The sequence below is a fragment of the Ctenopharyngodon idella genome, chromosome 10, assembly GCF_019924925.1.
Source record: "Ctenopharyngodon idella isolate HZGC_01 chromosome 10, HZGC01, whole genome shotgun sequence".
In the NCBI taxonomy this organism is placed as follows: domain Eukaryota; kingdom Metazoa; phylum Chordata; class Actinopteri; order Cypriniformes; family Xenocyprididae; genus Ctenopharyngodon; species Ctenopharyngodon idella.
In genome coordinates this window covers 45,862,004-45,881,022 of record NC_067229.1, presented here as the reverse complement: position 1 = coordinate 45,881,022, position 19,019 = coordinate 45,862,004, and the positions used below count along the sequence as shown (strand labels likewise).

The 19,019-nt window shown below is 37.6% G+C and overlaps 2 protein-coding genes across 2 annotated transcripts; one reads left to right on the top strand and one right to left on the bottom strand.

Annotated features, from left to right (window-relative positions):
• Window positions 1-1,748: 1,748 nt before the first annotated feature.
• On the bottom strand, window positions 1,749-3,829 carry LOC127520205 (histone H2A.V). Its single transcript, XM_051908153.1, has 5 exons — window positions 3,683-3,829; window positions 2,890-2,967; window positions 2,694-2,807; window positions 2,404-2,533; window positions 1,749-2,321 (listed from the first exon to the last, which is right to left on the bottom strand). Exons 1-5 carry the CDS (start codon window positions 3,683-3,685, stop codon window positions 2,260-2,262), a joined length of 387 nt encoding a protein of 128 aa, XP_051764113.1. The 5' UTR covers window positions 3,686-3,829; the 3' UTR covers window positions 1,749-2,259.
• A 3,266-nt stretch (window positions 3,830-7,095) lies between these two features.
• Window positions 7,096-12,217, top strand: purbb (purine-rich element binding protein Bb). The gene has a single exon (XM_051908146.1). The coding sequence runs from the start codon at window positions 7,322-7,324 to the stop codon at window positions 8,213-8,215; it is 894 nt and encodes a 297-aa protein (XP_051764106.1). The 5' UTR covers window positions 7,096-7,321; the 3' UTR covers window positions 8,216-12,217.
• Window positions 12,218-19,019: the final 6,802 nt, after the last annotated feature.

Here is a 19,019-nt window from a genome sequence, read left to right as displayed (position 1 = left end):
CTCCACAAAGAGAGTAAGTCACAGAAGGTCATTACTGAATGGGGTGGCTGTTTACAGAGTGATGTATCAAAGCATATTAAATGCAAAGTTGACTGGAAGGAAGAAATTGGGTAGGCAAAGGTGCACAAGCAACAGGGATGACCGCAAGCTTGAGAATACTGTCAAGTAAAGCCGATTCAAACACTTGGGAGAGCTTCACAATGAGTAGAATGAAGCCGGAGTCAGCACATCAAGAGTCACCACACTCAGACATCTTCAGGAAAAGGACTACCAAGCCACTTCTGAACCAGAGACAACGTCAGAAGCATCTTACCTGGGCTAAGGAGAAAAAGAACTGGACAGTGAACAGTGGTCGAAAGTCCTCTTTTCAGATAAAAGTAAATTTTGCATTTCATGTTGAAATCATGGTCCCAGAGTCTGAAGGAAGCCTGGAGAGGCACAGAATCCAAGCTGCTTGAAGTCTAGTGTGAAGTTTCTGAAGTCAGTAATGATTTGGGGGGGCCGTGATGTCTGCTGGTGTTGGTCCATTGTGTTTTATCAAGTGCAAAGTCAATGCAGCCATCTTCCAGGAGATTTTGGAGCACTTTATGCTTCCATCTGCTGACAAGCTTTATGGAGATGCTGATTTCCTTTTCCAGCAGGACTTTAGCACCTGCCCACAGTGCAAAAACCACTTCCAAGTGGTTTGCTGATCATGATATTACTGTGCTTTATTGGCCAGCCAATATGCCTGACCTGAATCTATGGGATATTTTCAAGAGAAAGATGAGAAACAGTCGATCCAACAATATACAGATGATCTGAAGGCTCAATAGTGCCTCAGCAGTGCCACAGGCTGATCACTTCCATGCCACACTTCACTGATGCAGTAATTTGTGCTAGGAGCAAGTCATTTGCTGTAATATGTCCTGCTGATCAAGTATTGAGTGCACAAAAGAACATACTTTAAAGAACTTTAACTTTTCTGTTTTGCAAATCCATTTTTTGATTGATTTTAGGAAATATTCTAATATTTTGAAATACTGGATTTTGGACTTTCATGAGCTGTACGCTCTAATCATCAAAATTTAAAAAAAAAACTTTTGAAATGTTTTACTTTACATGTAGGGAATCTAGAATATATGAAAGTTTCATTTTTAAAAATAATTTATAATAAAAAAATGAACTTTTTGATGATATTCTAATTATATGACCAGCACCTGTACAATGGGGATGTAGCTGTTTCTATACATTTTATTCACATAATGCCTTATGTCAGATCCAAGGATGACTATCATCATCCTACATTTTAGGCTGCTCTGCCTCAGTGGTCTAACAGCACTCATCAATGTCAAAAAGATTGAGATGGCCAATCAAATCAAAGAAGGCGGGACTTTAGTTTTAATGGTGAGAATGCATGGGAAGATGCAAGTAGCTAAATATTTAATATTTGACAACTTTTATTATAGAAATGTTCACAACAGTAATATCAGTGATGGAAACTACTTTTTAATGAAATTATGCAGTTTTGAAAAAAAAAAAGCTATTATTTTACATGATTCATGTAACTCATAACTGAACAAAGACAAGAAACGTTTTGTTTTTGACATATTAGACATATGAAAAAGTGAATGTGTGCATATTTTAAAATTAAAAGTATTATTCGCAGCCTTGGTATTAGGATTCATTTATCAATATATCGCTTGCAGCAATTACCACAGTATAAAGCTAATATGAGGAATAAATGAAAATCACAGAAAAGCATAACATTTAGAAAAAAAAAAGTATTTTATTGTATAAAACAAGACTTTAAAAAGCCAATAATGAAACCCACACCTCACAAAACCCCAGAACCTATTCCTTAACCCAGAGGTCTTCAACCCTGCTCCTAGAGACTCACTGCCCTGTAGAGTTCAGTCCCGACCCTAATCAAACACACCTGAAGAGGCTAATCAAGCTCACTTGAAAACACACAGGCAGGTGTGCTGAAGTAGGTTGGAAATAGACTTTGCAGGACAGTGGGTCCCCAGAAGCAGGGTTGAAGACCTCTGCCTTAACCCAACTAAACAAAAAAGACAAATTAGTTTTCCTTTACCCCAGAATACGTAACAGCCCCCCCATTATAATCATGGATACAGTACGTCAAACTCTAACTGCTGTCAAGTTAAACTACACTTACCAAACATAACCAAACAAAATGGGGAAACATAACACAAAAACCACTTTCTCAATGCTGATTGCTGTTACTATACAAGGACAGAGTCGAACATCAAATGCATCTTATACAGTTTTCTGCTGGCCCTTCTTTCCGATCAGAGACTTGTGGATGTGTGGAATCACACCTGCAGGGAAAGACAGAAAGAAATATCAGCACCATAACTACAACACACTTGAAAAATCCAGTGTTATGTAAATAAAACTCACCTCCGCCGGCAATGGTGGCTTTGATAAGCGAGTCCAACTCCTCGTCACCACGAATGGCCAGCTGTAAATGCCTTGGAGTGATACGCTTCACCTTCAGATCCTTGGAGGCATTTCCAGCCAACTCCAACACCTGCCAATTCGACAAGCACTGGGTTTGAACGCAGTTGTATTTGTTTTACAGATGTACTGGAGACGATTCATGTAGAATAGAAGTCACAGCCAGCCAACAACCTGCCACTATGACATCCAACAGGCTTGTTTAACAAACTGTGCTAAAATAAAACCATTACCTCAGCAGTCAGGTACTCCAAGATGGCTGCGCTGTACACGGCTGCTGTGGCTCCAACACGACCATGGCTGGTGGTTCGGGTCTTCAGGTGCCTGTGGATACGACCTACGGGGAACTGAAACACATAAACGGTCAACATAATACAGTTAAATTTAACATCAGTCCATTTTTTTCTTCGCTGGCAGAGGAATACATACTTGCAGACCAGCTCTTTGTGATCTGGAGACTGCTTTCGCCTTGGCTTTTCCGCTGTCCTTTCCAGCCTTTCCTCCTGCCTGCGTAAACACAAGAAAAAGGACTTATTACTCAAAAGTCTCACTGAAATTACATTGTGCTCATTGAGGCAACTTTTCTTCAAAATCAAACGCAACACAAAAAAGGGAGAAACATCTGGTGAATCTGAATCATTTTGCGAGTTATATAGGCAATCTGTATTGTTATAGACCATTTTCATTAATGGAGTGATCAAATAAAAATAATAATAATAATAATAATAATAATAATAAAAGACTAGTCTAATCATTTTTGCTCAAACTCCTTTTTTCAGTTTTTTTTTTTAAAATAGATTGAGCTCCTTTAAGTTTATTTGCACAAAGAGTTAGCAAAAAACATAAGAACATAATTATTATTTATAAACACGATGTTATCTCTACTCTATTAAGTTAAAATTATTCCACCAGCCAGTGACATATTGCGTTTATGCGCTATATTTAGTTTAAAGCCAGGAAACTTTGTCCTGCATTCGAAATATTAAATGTACACAAATTTTCTGGCTCTTTGATTCATTTCGCAGAATAATACACCAAATTCACTTCATTCCCATGGTCGGCGCTCTTTTACCAAAACACTACAAACCCACAAACACTACGAGCTTATTAAAAGCCATCACGTGCACGGAATTAAAGCACTGCACAACTACGGTTTACACAAAGCACATCGGTCCGAGCTAGGATTTATTTGAGAAATTAGGCAAATAAAAACTTATTTTACCATATCGTCAGACGAGCTTCTTCTCTTTTCGCTTGAAACGGAGGGAAAACACAATGATGCCCACTTCAGCGATAGCGCGCTACGGTCCAGCGTTATAACCAATCAGCGAGCTCCGTCTTGGTTTGAAATGTTGATTTCGTCCAATCACAGAGCTTTTCTATATGTGGGTGTTTTTTAGTTCTCTTTTTTTCACGGCCTACCAGCGCACTAGTCTTGTGCGCATGCGTGCCGCCGCCGTCATCATTCATTACATTAGAACCGATTAAAGAAATTAAAGTGTTTATTATTATTATTATTATATTGATGTGTTGGGAATGTTTCGATCGCAATACATTATATAGACGAATAACCTGTCTGATATAGTGTATCGTATTTTGTTGCCAAAGCTACAATGCAAAACAAATAAATATTGAGTAGGCTACGTTTTGTCAGTTATTTTATTTATTAAGGTCTCTTTCTTATCAGCTACTCCTTCTCAACACCTCTAAGGCTAAAATTGTAAAAGTACCCTCGTGAGTTCCTTTCATTTTGTTGACTTTGACGACCGCTGTGATATTTGACTAATGGAGACACTAGAAAACTTGAGCAAGCGAGGAACAGTTTGTTGTGTTTTCTTATTATTTAATGGCTCTTCCTCTTCATCCCAGTCTTCTTTCCCTTTACAGGATGATCAGTGTTTTTACGTGTTTTTGTTTGCATTTGTATCAGTTAATATTTTAACAGCTCTTAAATGCTGATAGAAGCACATTTCTTTTTACCTGTACGCGTTTTAATAACATTTTGCTCTTCGCACTTTCAACATAACTATGTGCGCATGCTCATGCAAGACTGACTGGTCCATAAATGAATGAATTACCACACCACAACAATAACGAGAGTAAAATAAAAGTACAGAATGAATACAAATATATGATTACCATTGTTACCTGTTACAAAATACCACCAGAAAGTGACAAAAATCACCGCCCTGACAGATCCAAATCATGAACTCTGAAATACCACATAGGCTATTCATTATTGGCTTAATTATGCATATTATTAGCGCATAAATATGACTTAATGTTAATTTTTATGTTACAGGTAATACATTACATTAGTAAGGCCAAACATACTACAGTAGTAGTAGTAGTATGTTTGTTCTTGTTTGTTATTTTGACAGTACCTTTCTGAAGTTGATGCTGTAGCAACTCTTTGATTTTTTTCCCCCCCATATTCAATAAATATGTTAATCTTTAACTAATAAAGTGTCGGTAGTTCTGGGACAGGAGGGTTTTTTTCACCCATATCTCTTTTCTTTTTATTTATTGACAGTGAAGGGGGCAACAGTGCACATTTATTATTTTTCGCCCTGTTTTAGTATTTTATAATAAACTAGATGATCTATTAATAAACATATTTTTTATAAAAAAAAAATAAAAAAAAGGTTCCACTGCAGTTTTGTCATATAAACAAAATATCAAAGAGGTCTAGTACAAAAAAAAAAAAGAAGGAAAAAAAGGAAAAAAATTTTTTAAAAAAATTTTACGAACATATTCTGCATTCTATTATTTCTTTTAAAATTAACTGTAAATTAGAGCTGCACGATTCTGGATAAATTATGAATCACACAATCGTTTTCAACCCAAGCTGTCAAACTGACGTCATCAGAGAAGGAACGCCATTTCAGACCGGAAGTAATTTTTCCGATTTTGATTAAAGATTACCACGACAAACATTTTTTTTTTCTGTGTATTAACTTGCACGGATTAATTGTTCAACACAAGACTAGTAATATGCACTAACAAAGTAAATAGTGTCAATTTTGATTTCATGACGACTTTAAAATAGAGATCACGATTCTCGCACGATTTTAAATAGACAATTAAACAAAATAACATGTCATTTATGACAAAATGTTAATTGCTGCAGTCTATTTAAAAGTAGCCTATATTTAATTCATCAGTTTAAATGAATGATTCAATGACTCATAAAGACAAATACATTTTTAACAGTCACTTGTCGCCACCTACAGGCGTAACAATGTAATGGTTTGAAGCGTCAAGTTACTTCCAAAAGTGATTTATTCTATTTTGATCGCCACAGTACATCAGTTTTTTATCCGATCTATAACTTTATTTTTAAAAATCTTTTTTATGTATACGATTTTTTTTCATTGTGTATATGAATTTTCATTTTTATATGATGTTTCCCCAAAATAGTCAAAAGTTTATAAAGTTCACATTGTATAAGCTTTCTTATATGGCATATAGAAATGGACAAACTCATATGTGAAACATAAAAGTTATTTTACCTCAGACATCCTACAAAAGGCAGATTGTAATTGCGCTGTCGTCATGATCATGGCATGAGGTTTGATGTTGTTATCAAGCTTGAGGTAGATAGGACATGTGTTGAAATTCCTAGGTGATTCAAGACACTGAGTGTGCATAAATGAGTAATAAATGAATAATTGGTGGATTATTTGAGAAATACAATAAGTCAGAAATACCTTTTGAGACAAGTGAAATATGTTTTGCTCATCTTGATTACTACTATAATATCCAATATTTGTTTAAATAGGCCTACTATATAATTATGTTATATTAACATAATTAATTCTCAGTTTCACAGTGATTTATTGTCATCACTAAAGCGCATAACAACAGTGCCGCACAGAGCAATAATGAGAACAATTTGCAATCATTATAATACGAACAAAACATTCATCTAATTCAACCACTTACATGCTGTTTGATTTAATCATTTGAACGCCTTCTACAATTAACAGCGATTCGAGAGTAATAATTATTCATGTGACTGACCTCGGGAATTAAAGCCCGACGTCACAGTTGACGTCATCCCGCACATGAAGGCGGAAGTTCAGCAGCCGATCTACAGTCAGCTTTTACGTCATTTCGTAAATAGCTCATAATCCTTGGGTGGAAGAACGGCTGATCCTGAGTCAGATCTTAAAAGGGAATGCGCCGAAATATACGTTTTGCTGCACTTTATAAAATTGCTATGTTGATCATTTATAGATAGGCCTAAACATTTTTTATATAGGAGATTAATATTAGGATATGAAAAAATATAGGCGTATATATATAGTCTATTAAGTATTAATACAGATGAAATAGGAGTATAATGCATCTGCACATCCATATTTATATCTGATATTTACTAGTTTTCTGTACAATAATCCAATAATATCTTTTTTTATATTGCTTTTATTTATTTTTTACACATCAACGGCACGTCATATTTGTATTTATTATCTTCTCTGACACTTTTATTGCATTGCATATGCATTGGCAAAACAAAACAATCGAATACTTTAATACAAATATTAGGCTATATATAAATGCTGATTTAAAAAATAATGCTAATATTTATTAGTTCTCCTTCAAAGCTTCATCTGAGCCCCAGAAGGACAGGAAATGCCTGCACAGGAGGAGGAAATGTCTCTGACCAATGAAGCCCGAGCGCACCTCCCTTACGCTCCGAATGACAAGCGCTCGGACCTATTGGTGACCCCGCGATCGCGCGCCGCCTGTTATTGGCAGATGTGAGGCCAATGCTGTGGTGCTGAGAGCCGTGCGTGCTGGAGCAGGGCAGAGAGGAGCGTTTCTCTGAGGGAGAAGTTGGCTGGAGGTGCTGAAGATGGCGGATGGAGACAGCGGGAGCGAGCGCGGTGGCAGTAGCGGCGGCCTCCAGCACTTCCAGCGGGAGCAGGAGACCCAGGAGCTGGCGTCCAAGCGTCTGGACATCCAGAACAAGCGCTTTTACCTGGACGTCAAGCAGAACGCCAAGGGACGCTTCATTAAGATAGCGGAGGTGGGCGCCGGGGGCTCCAAGAGCCGCCTGACACTTTCCATGTCCGTGGCGGCGGAGTTCCGCGACTACCTCGGGGATTTCATCGAGCACTACGCCCAGCTGGGGCCAAGCAGCCCGGAGCAGATCGCTCAATCATCCGGTGGGGATGATGGCGGCCCGCGGCGGGCGCTCAAGAGCGAGTTCTTGGTGCGCGAGAACCGCAAATACTACCTCGACCTGAAGGAGAACCAGCGCGGGAGGTTCCTGCGCATCCGCCAGACCGTCAACCGAGGTCCCGGCTTCGGCGTCGGCGGAGGGGGCGGTCCCGGAGGAAGCGTGCAGTCCGGCCAGACCATCGCGCTACCTGCGCAGGGCTTGATCGAGTTCCGAGACGCTCTGGCCAAGCTCATCGACGACTACGGCGGGGAGGATGAGGAGCTCAGCGGGGGGCCTGGAGCCGCGGGGGGCTACGGCGAGCTTCCCGAGGGCACCTCCATCATGGTGGACTCCAAGAGGTTCTTTTTCGACGTCGGCTCCAACAAGTACGGCGTGTTCCTGCGGGTCAGCGAGGTCAAGCCCAGTTACAGGAACTCCATCACCATCCCCTTCAAGGCCTGGGGGAAGTTCGGAGGAGCCTTCTGCCGCTACGCCGAGGAGATGAAGGAGATCCAGGATAGACACCGGGATAAGATGTACGAAAGGAGAGAGGAGTCCGAGGCCGAGGACGTGGACGACGACTGACACCAGCTTCGCCAGGAGATGACCACACGTGTGAAACAATAAGTGCATGAACTGAACTCAAATAGCCTACTAAAATATTCATGGGACAGAAAACTAGATCTGTGAAATTTCTATGTGGTGAGGGTTTGGGGAGGGGGGTTGTTTGTGTTGAAGCCATGGGGCAAAGGATGTCTCATGGGGTATGACTTATGCCTGATGCTGCCCTGTCCTGTCAAACCAGCAAGTTTAATTGTCTTAGCCAACAATTAAACCTTTGTTACATCGACGCCAAGGCTGCTGAATTTCCAAAGTGGCCCGTATACGATAATACCAGGCTATAAAGGTTCATACTGTCCAACACATGTTTTTAGAGGGGAGAAATTTAGTATATATATACATAGGGTCACTGGTCTTCATGGTGTGTTTCCTTCCCAGGCAGCGTGGGACTTTCACAACTATTATCAAAACGTGCATCAGAAATTGTTTTATTTTTTTTCTTTTATAAACAGATGTTCCCTAAGCTGTTGTTTTAGGGTTTTCGTTCTCACATCAACATGATTTTTATGTTTTGCCCAATTTGAGCGATGAAAAGTTTTAAATTCAGATTTCAAGGGGAATGTTTTGACCTCCGATTTTGTGTTGACATGTCTCACAGCGAGACTTTTTAAATCTGAAGTCAACCAGTGACGTTAGTGATGATAAATTGTTGCTTTATGCACACAACCGGTGTTATAAAATGACATCCGGTCCGGTGTGAAATGTTGGTTTTGGGGTCAACATACAAAAAGCTTTGTCTTTTTTTAACTTGGGTCCAAGTCCCCTCTGACTATTTAAGGACAGATTGCTTAAGTCGATAGATTAGTTCATATAAAGGACAGAGCTACATGGGTGAGTGTATTTTCACCCCGTCCCCTTTTGCGTTGTCATTTTTTTTAAGATTGTTCTTTATGAGAGAATACGTAAACAAACCAGCATATTTTTGAATACACAAAGTAAAAATTATATATATAAACTACAGAATTATTAAGGCTCAAGAAGCTAATTTTGTAAAAAAAAAAAGAAAAAAAAAGAGAAGATAAATAAGCTGGAATTGAAAGATTGTCCAGTGTATTTGTTTTGTGGAAGAGTATAGGATCATATATGAGATTATCCTTGTGGAAAATCACGCCCCTCCTCCAAGCTCCTCCCACTACCCCTTTTGAGTTTACAGCACGCATATGTTTTCTTTCTACGTGATTAATATCAAAAACGTCTTTCCGCTGGTATATCGTGCGTCCATTTCTGTGCATGCCCGTCCCGCATTTGCCTTTTTATTTAATTTATTGCTTTCTCTTGCGTAGTATCTGCAGCTATATTAATGCAATATTTTTGTTTAGCCTTTCACCAAAAATATTCTAAAAAATAACCAAGTAGACCAGTGGGTTATGATGGAGAAAGATTGTTAACGTTGAGTATATTTTATCCGTGCACTTTAGCAAAAACACAACCTGCGATATGCTTGTATCCACGGCGAAGAATTGAGTTTTTTTCTTGGGAGCAACAGTGTTTTGTGCTCGTGTGTAAAACCTCCATACTGTTTTGTGTTAAATGGCAGCTGTTGAAGTCATGTGTACTGCTGTGATACAGACGAATTGCATCGAGCCTAGTATATGAGATATAACGTTATGAAATATTTTCACACACTCCTATCTATTGGCCGCGGAATTGTAAACGGATGCCAACTCGTTTTCTGTGCTTTCACGATTGCGGCAGCTGTTTCTCTTCAACAGCGAGCTGACTAGGCAGGCCGGCTATTTTAATGCGAGAAGCATGAAGAGGGTGAGCATTCCTGCCCGGGTGGCCGTGGATTCAGCTGTGCCGTTTGCTCTGAAGTGCGTCGAGGCACAAGGGCCCGATTGTTGAGCCGTCCGCACGCCACTGCAAATGTTATTACATCAGCAGACTGCATTTGCTGCACGTGATGAGAAGCCGCAGCCGTATAGTGGAGAAAAATGATGTTGTAACGTGCAGCATAAGAGCGTTTTCTGCGTTGCTGCTGGACTAACCTTCCAAAACAGGCCCCAATTTGGCAGCCGAACCTGAACGGCAATAGAAAGCGTGACACAGCAGCTGTTGGCAGGACATTCTTGCGTTTCTCCCCCGCCCGCCCCTCCTCAGCTGCTGTTCGGGTTGCTCCGCTAAACTGAGCATTTGTAGACGGGAGGCACCATTCGGGACTCAAGGGGGGCTGAGTTTTACAACACGACTCGCTGCTCAACTTGCTCTAGGAAGGAGATTTGCCATGTCCTTGTGGTTCTTTGTGGTTACGCTGGTGTGTCTAAATCAGCACCATTTGTAGATCACGTGTGCATTCATTTTGATTGTATGACCCATCAGTACTATTAGCGAAGTGAATGTGTCATGTTGAAGAACCAAGATGGTTGACTAATTTTGTGTAAAAAGAAAAAAGAAAAAAAATGCAAATGACCGACAAAAAAGCCATTTTAGCCATTATTTTCTTCACTTTAAGGTGTATACATGCATTAAAACCCTCTTCTAGGCTGCTAAATGTCAAAATGGAGAATATCACAGCACTTTTTTTCAATGACCTGTCCATTTAAGATGTGGAATCGGGCACAAATCTCTTGCAAAACACCAGAAATGGACTTTCTTTCAACTGAACTTGGCTGTGTTTATTTCAAATGTATTTATATATATATATATATATATATATATATATATATATATATATATAAAATATAAAATATTCTAAAAAATGCTGGGTTAAAAACAACCTAAGTTGGGTTGAAAATATACAAACCCAGCGATTGGGTTGTTTTGACCCAGTGGTTGGGTTAAATATTTGTCCAACGTGCTCGGCAGTTTTACTTAACTCAACTATTGTTTAAAAATTACTATATTTGTGGCTAAAAATGAACCCAAAATAGGTTGAAAATTAAAAATCAGACACATAATTACTAGAGGCAACAATAATAATCAAAAGGTGAACATTTAATAATGAGCAAATGTTTGTTTAATTATTTTTCATTAAACTTATTAATAAATGTTCATTTCCAACATGCTTTGGGTTCGTTTTAAGCGAGCAATACAGTCATTTTTAAACAGTAGTTGAGTTAAATAAAACTACCCAGCAGGTTGGGTCAAACATTTAACCCAGTTGCTGGGCTTGTCCATTTTCAACCCAACTTGGGTTGTTTTTAACCCAGCATTTTTTAGAGTGTGTGTATATATGTGAGAATATGTACTGTAAAGATTTGTGTTTTGTTTCCACCTTATTGTCACTAAAAAAATATCAGGGACAGGAAGCAATACTCATCCATAGGGATGAGATTATGAGTTCATTTCCTGTCAGGCTCTTTGCTGACTCTCACAATTGGCTGATTTGTTTTCCTGTTTCCTGAGGTTGGGATTTGTGCAAAGTTCTGTGGGGCGTCCGCATGCTTTTCAAATGAACAATACCTCTGTTCCACTGTACGAAAGATTGGAAAACTTCTGAAAGAATGTTCTGTTATTTCAGGCGACTCACCCGAGCTCTTAACAGCATCCATGTGTCAACCACTGTTGTTTTTATTAACACCGTTTTCCTGATCGTACGCACAAGAGCAACAATTCATAGAACAATCTTTATTGAAAGGTAGCTATTTTTCCAATATATCGTATGTTTTCAGCAGAGATTTTAACGTGGGAATGCCCTGGTTTAAACTCAGGTTCTTGGCATTCTCAGAATATATATTTGCTCAGTTCATTTTCTATCTGATACTTGATACTGACGTTACAGAGTGAGTTCACAGCTACTGCAGGACACTGTCAAGAGCTCAGGTCTCAGATACTCAAAGTATCTCCACCCACTCCATCAAGCCCCGCCCCCAGGCTAGACTGCCTCTGTCAGAACAGGCAGCCTTCCATTTTTCCCATGGCTGAACTTTTTTTTTTTTTTTCTCTGAGATTTACAAGTCTATATTTAGAAAATGCTATGTATGTTTGTAACAGAATAAAGGAAATTATAAATGATGGAAAGCAAAATACTGGCCTGGTGTTGTTGTGTTCTCCAGTATTGTTATGTTAGTAATATGTATACAGCATTATAGTTTTTAATTAATATTTTGAACGAGCTTTTATTTTTATATTTTCAGTTTGTGTTCATTTTTTTAATATTACTATTTAGGTTGATTTTTGTTTATTTTAGTTAATTTTAATTTTTATTTATTTCCATTTTCAAATTTTAGTTCATTGCCAAGGCAACATTTACATTTTTTGTTTAAAGTGTTTATATTTTATATATATTTTATTTCAGTTAACAAGAATATTTTGATAGTTTTAGTTAACAATAACTGTGCCTATTTATTTTCAAGTAAATGATGAAACCATTTGTCTTCTAGCAATAATAATCTTTAATCAAAATGTAATGACTTTTGTTTCACAGTCCCACCTCTGAAATCACTGTCCATTTTGGATGACGTCACGAATCCTATTATATTTCCGCTGCTCTCCTCCAGCCATCTCCATTCAGGTATGTAAGCCCCACTTTTTTAATGATCCAGTCAGTTGCGGGTGGTTAAAATCTTGCTTAAATAACCTCACATTAAGGGAGTAAAATAGGTTGCAAACACTATTTCAAATTCAACACCATACGTTTATCTTTTCTTAGTATGTTTGGGCTTGTAAACAATTCATTAGTGCATCTTATTTTAAAGAAAAAAAGTGCTTTACTTTAAAATGACTGATTGATGTATATATATATAAAATACATTATTTAATATAATATGTTATTATTATTAATATTAGTTAATATTAACATATTAACTAGCAGTTTAGTCATTGTTTTAAGCTACTGTTTTCAAAAATGGTTAATGTTGTTAATGCAGTAATTTATTGCAATTTATTTCCACTTCATGTATTATGAATTACTGCATAAAAGCAAATAACAATTGATTTTCTTTAAAAAAAAAAAAGGAAAAAAAGCATTACTTGTGGGATACATTCATGTTTTTGAGGGTGAACTTGACCTTCAGCTTCCACATCCTGCCCAAAAAGCTATCTATTTTATTAAAAATATGTCACGTAACATACACTACCGTTCAAAAGTTTGGGGTCTGTAAGATTTTTAAAATGTTTTTGAACAGTCTCTTATGCTTACCAAGACTGAATTTATTTGATCAAAAATACAGTAAAAACACTAATATTGTGAAATATTATTATAATTTAAAATAACTGTTTTCTATTATTAAAATGTAATTTATTCCTGTAATCAAAGCTGAATTTTCAGCATCTTTACTCCAGTCTTCAGTGTCACATGATCCTTCAGAAATCATTCTAATATGCTGATCAAGAAACATTTATTATTATTATTATTATCAATGTTAAAAACTGTTCATATTTCTGTGGAAACTGATCCATTTTGTCAAGATTCTTTGTTTTTGTTCAAAACAACAGCATTTATTAGAAATAGAAGTCTTTTTTAATATTATAAAAGTAATCAGTTATTTTCAGATGACTTTTTGAATGGCATTGCAAGTAAAACTGCTGTAAATGGTTTAATTTTGACTGTAATGCGTGACTTGCACAACCTAATAGTGATCAGTGCGTGGTCAGGCGTGTTGTAACAGTGATGTAAAAATGGCGGTGTTACAATGTGTAATTCACCTACATTGCAGCACTTCTATAGCCGCACAGTTGCCTGCGGCCTGTCACTGACTTGACAGTCATTCTCACAGGATAGGGGATGCCGGGTACGAATATGCTCCGTGTCCCGGCTGACCCTTTGAAAGTGACCCTGTCGCACCTAAGGAATTAGACAGGGTGGCACTGCAGTGAAGCGCAGTCTCTGCCAAATCAGGCCGGGATTATTGGAAATGCAGTGAGCTCCTGCTGTGATCACACCAACATTCATTGGTTACCAAGAGTCGTCGCTGTCTCGCAGCATTAAATGCAGACACGTAACTGGATGGCTATTCTGATTTAGGTCAGTGGGTGGAGTCATATGATGTCATAACAGCGAAAAGCCAAAACATTTGCATTGCTTGAAACCATGAAAATTCAGTTTTTCTCTGAATGAATGAAATGCAAATATGGGCAACACTTTACAACAAGGTTTCATTAGTTACCATGAACTAACAATGAACAATACTTCCACAGCATTTATTAATCTTAATGTTAATACATTTACTAATGCATTATTAAAATCAAAAGTTGTGAACATTAATGCACTGTGAATGAACATGAATTATATTTCACTAACAAAAATATATTATCATTGTTAATTCATGTTAGCTAATGCATAATGAGACCATTTTGTTGCCTATGTATTATTTGGTCAAACCTTATGGTTTTTATGTTAAAACTACATCCTTTTTCAAGATTAATAATGCTTTATAGGTTTTTTCATTCAAAAGTATATTATTTATAATATATTTTATTTATATAGGTCTATTTTTGAGTTGCTGATTGCAAAAAAAAAAAAAAAATGCTATTCATTTTTAGATTTATTTTCAAGGGGTTGAAACCATAATCTGGCTCCATTGTCCATCTGTCATTATTAAAATTATATTATAAAATGTGTAATATTTGTGAACAAGCCCTTCCAGAGTCCAGCAAAAAGGGAACATTCTCAGAACATTGGCTAACGTTCTGGCAAGGTTCTCTCAAAGTTATGAAGAAACGTTCCAGTAACGTTAATAGAATGTTTGTTCAAAGTTATCTGGTCTTGGATAATGTTCAAAAACATACATTCATGGAATGTCTTTTTCTGAAATGTTTTAGTTTGTAACATTTTAAAATGTTTTAGAATGTTCAGAGTAACAATCCAATAATGTTTGTAAAATGGAATGTTCCCTTAAAGAGACAGTTCACCCAAAAATGAAAATTCTGTCACCCTCAAATTGTTCCAAACAAACCTGTATGAATTTCTTTTCTCTTCTGAACACAAGAGGAGATATTTTGAAGAATGTCGGTAATCGAACAGTTGATGAACCCCGTTGACGTCCATAGTATTTTTTTCCATACTAAGTCAATGGGACTCATCAACTGTTTGGTTACACATGTTCTTCAAAATGTCTTCTTTTGTGCTCAGCAAAAGAAAGAAATTCATACAGGTTTGGAACAACTTGAGGGTGAGTAAATGTTGACAGAATTTTTATTTATGGGTGAGCTATCCCTTTAACGTTCGCATAATAAAAAAAAAAACATATATAACATTTAAATGTTCAGAGAACATTCAGAAATAACGTCTAAATAACTTAATGGGAGTGTTCTTAGAACACATTTTTGATAGCTGTAGTCTCCCCTGAAACACAACAAACAGCAAATAACGAGTTGATTTTTTTTTTTTTTTTGTGCACAATGCTTTGACATTAGTTTGAGCAGAAGTCCTCAGAGAGCGACACACACTGCTTGACTCCGTAAATGAACTGCTGCCTTTGGCAACCAGCTCGAGTTCCCCGGTGAGACGCAAACGCACGAGCAGATGAGAGGACAGCGTAAAGAGGAGGAGGGAGGGGGCGTTACGTGATGGGGATTCTGCGTTCGCAGGAAGAAACCCTGATCCCAGCGTGCTCTGCTGGGCTGGCAGGCTATATTTAGCTGGTGTTGCCATGTGCCCGGAATGTGAGACATATATTCTGCAGCATGCGTGTGTGAGCGTGCAAACGGCCGGGGAGAGACAGATTATGTTCAATCACTTGAAATTAAGTTGAATAATGAATAGCATTTATGCCATTTCTGCATTTATTTTTATGTGTTTTTATGTAATCTATCATCACATTCACTTGGATTAAAGAGTATGCTAAATGAATAATTGTAATTAAAAACTTAAAGCATTAACAATCTTGCCCAGGAAGTTGCATTTTTAATATAGGCTAAAAAAAATACACCATCATACAGTTTGACCAAATACATATTCGGGGTAACACAATAAGTTAGCTAACATGAACTTGCCATGTGATTATGTGTTTTATGCGATCAGCAGCTCAGAATGACCTGAAACATCTTTCATGACACTCTGTCCTTTGTATGCATGGGTTCGGCTTGTGCAATTCAATGCAGCCACTGTGTGAAAAGGGAATCGGGTTGCTGCAGTGGGACTTGTAATGGAGAGATGCGGTAATGCTGATTCTTTAGACAATCACAGGGTGGTTTGTGGGTGAGGGATTCTTTAGATTTGGGATAAACACCTGAATTAAATCTTTGCTCAGGGAACCGCAGGTCTTTTTGATCTAATCACCTGAGCTGGAAACGCCAACTGACTAATCACTGTGATGCTGCTGCAGAATTTTGTATTGATCTTTATAATAATTTAATCATTCAGGGATGATTTTGGTACTCGGGACTTGTTTAGGTGTTTTATAAAAAGAATCCATCTGAACATTTGTCATTTTTTACAGATGTCTTTAATGAACTTCTGGAATTCTGGAATGGAATCTGTCACTCATGACTTTTATTTTAAATCTCACAATCATGTATTTGTTTCAGGGACAAGTGAAACCAACTGGGACAAACCTCTGCTGCAAAGAACCCAGCAAGATGCCATCTGGTGGCCTTACAAACAGCAGCGGCAGTACCATGGTACAGTGATGGTATCAGGTGGCAATACCATATTCATGTACACTCTAAAAACAACCCAAGTTGGGTTGGGTAATTTTATTTAACCCAACTATTGTTTAAAAATTACTATATGGCAGGATTAAAATGAACCCAAAATAGGTTGGAAATTAAAAATCAGACACATAATTACTAGAGGCAACAATAAAAAAAGGTGAACATTTATTAATAAGCAATTTAATAAATGTTTATTGTTTAATTATTATTCATTAAACCTATTAATAAATGTTCATTTATTAAACATACACATTTTAATTTCCAACATATTTTGGGTTCATTTTAAGCGAGCAATACAGTCATTTTTAAACAATAGTTGAGTTAAATAAAACTACCCAGCAGGTTGGGCAAACATTTAACCCAGCCGCTGGGTTTGTCCGTTTTAAACCCAACTTGGGTTGTTTTTAATCCAGCACTTTTAGAGTGTACAACCCGAATTCCGGAAAAGTTGGGACATTTTTTTAATTTGAATAAAATGAAAACTAAAAGACTTTCAAATCACATGAGCCAATATTTTATTCACAATACACATAGATAACATAAATGTTTAAACTGAGAAATTTTACAATTTTATGCACAAAATGAGCAGGCATCAAATTTGAAATGAGCTCATTTTGTGCATAAAATTGTAAAGTGTCTCAGTTTAAACATCTTTAAAATACCTTTATATGTAGCAAAATATAGGGTTAATAATTTTTCTATTATTATTAAGGCCTTTGGACAAAAAAATGACCTGTCACGTCATTGACCCATAAATGTTTGAGCACCATAGCTTAAAAATGTACAGATGCTGAAGCAAAAAGTGTTACAACCATACCCAGTCTCCTCTATTTGAGGTTCATCTCGTCTTTCCTGTGCCATAAATATTTATTAACGTATGCCTTTAAGTTTTTTATTTAGGCCAATTTATTTTTGCTTTAGTGGCATCTATTAAAAATTATACTACTACTACTGCTACAAATAAACAAATGGCCTATACAGGATTTTTTTTGGTCAAACATAAATTTATAACAAAGTGATAATGACTATGTTAATGAAAATACAGTTGAAACATTTCTTATTTAAATTTTATTGTAGACAGGTTTTGCTATAGGCCTAAATATTTGAAGCGCTCTATTTGAACAACTCAAATCAGTCAAATCATGGTTTGCTTTAAATCTTCTGATATTAAATTGAAGATCATTGAGATGTCTGAATGTGATATTTTGGTCACATCATGAATCATCAGAAGAATTCTAATGGACTCACAGATTTAATATACAACACTGAGGACAGTTATGCTTCTTAGTTAAAGCAATGAACTGTCTGTGTGCAGTGATTATTTCTATCACATGGGGGCGCTCAAGTTTTATTTTCTAATTCTGTAGGACCAGAGCAGGTGACCTGATACATAAACCATACTGATTCTTATATATATATATATATATATATATATATATATATATATCAGGCATAACATTATGACCACCTTCCTAAAATTGTGTTGGTCATTCTTTTGCTGCCAAAACAGCCCTGACCCGTCGAGGGATGGACTCTGCTAGACCCCTGAAGGTGTGCTGTGGTATCTGGCACCAAGATGTTAGCAGCAGATCCTTTAAGTCCTGTAAGCTGCGAGGTGGAGCCTCCATGGATCGGACTTGTTTGTTCAGCACATCCCACAGATGCTCGATCGGATTGAGATCTGGGGAATTTGGAGGCCAAGTTAACACCTCAAACTCGTTGTTGTGCTCCTCAAACCATTCCTGAACCATTTTTGCTTTGTGGCAGGGCGCATTATCCTGCTGAAAGAGGCCACAGCCACCAGGGAATACCGTTTCCATGAAAGGGTGTACATGGTGTACAATGCTTAGGTAGGTGGTACGTGTCAAAGTGACATCCACATGGATGGCAGGACCCAAGGTTTCCCAGCAGAACATTGCCCAAAGCATCACACTGCCTCCGCCGGCTTGCCTTCTACCCATAATGCATCCTAGTGCCATGTGTTCCCCAGGTAAGTGACGCACACACACCCGGCCATCCACGTGATGTAAAAGAAAACATGATTCATCAGACCAGGCCACCTTCTTCCATTGCTCCGAGGTCCAGTTCTGATGCTCACGTGCCCACTGTTGGCGCTTTCTGTGGTGGACAGGGGTCAGCATGGTCACCCTGACTGGTCTGCGGCTATGCAGCACCATACGCAACAAACTGCTATACACTGTGTATTCTGACACCTTTCTATCAGAACCAGCAT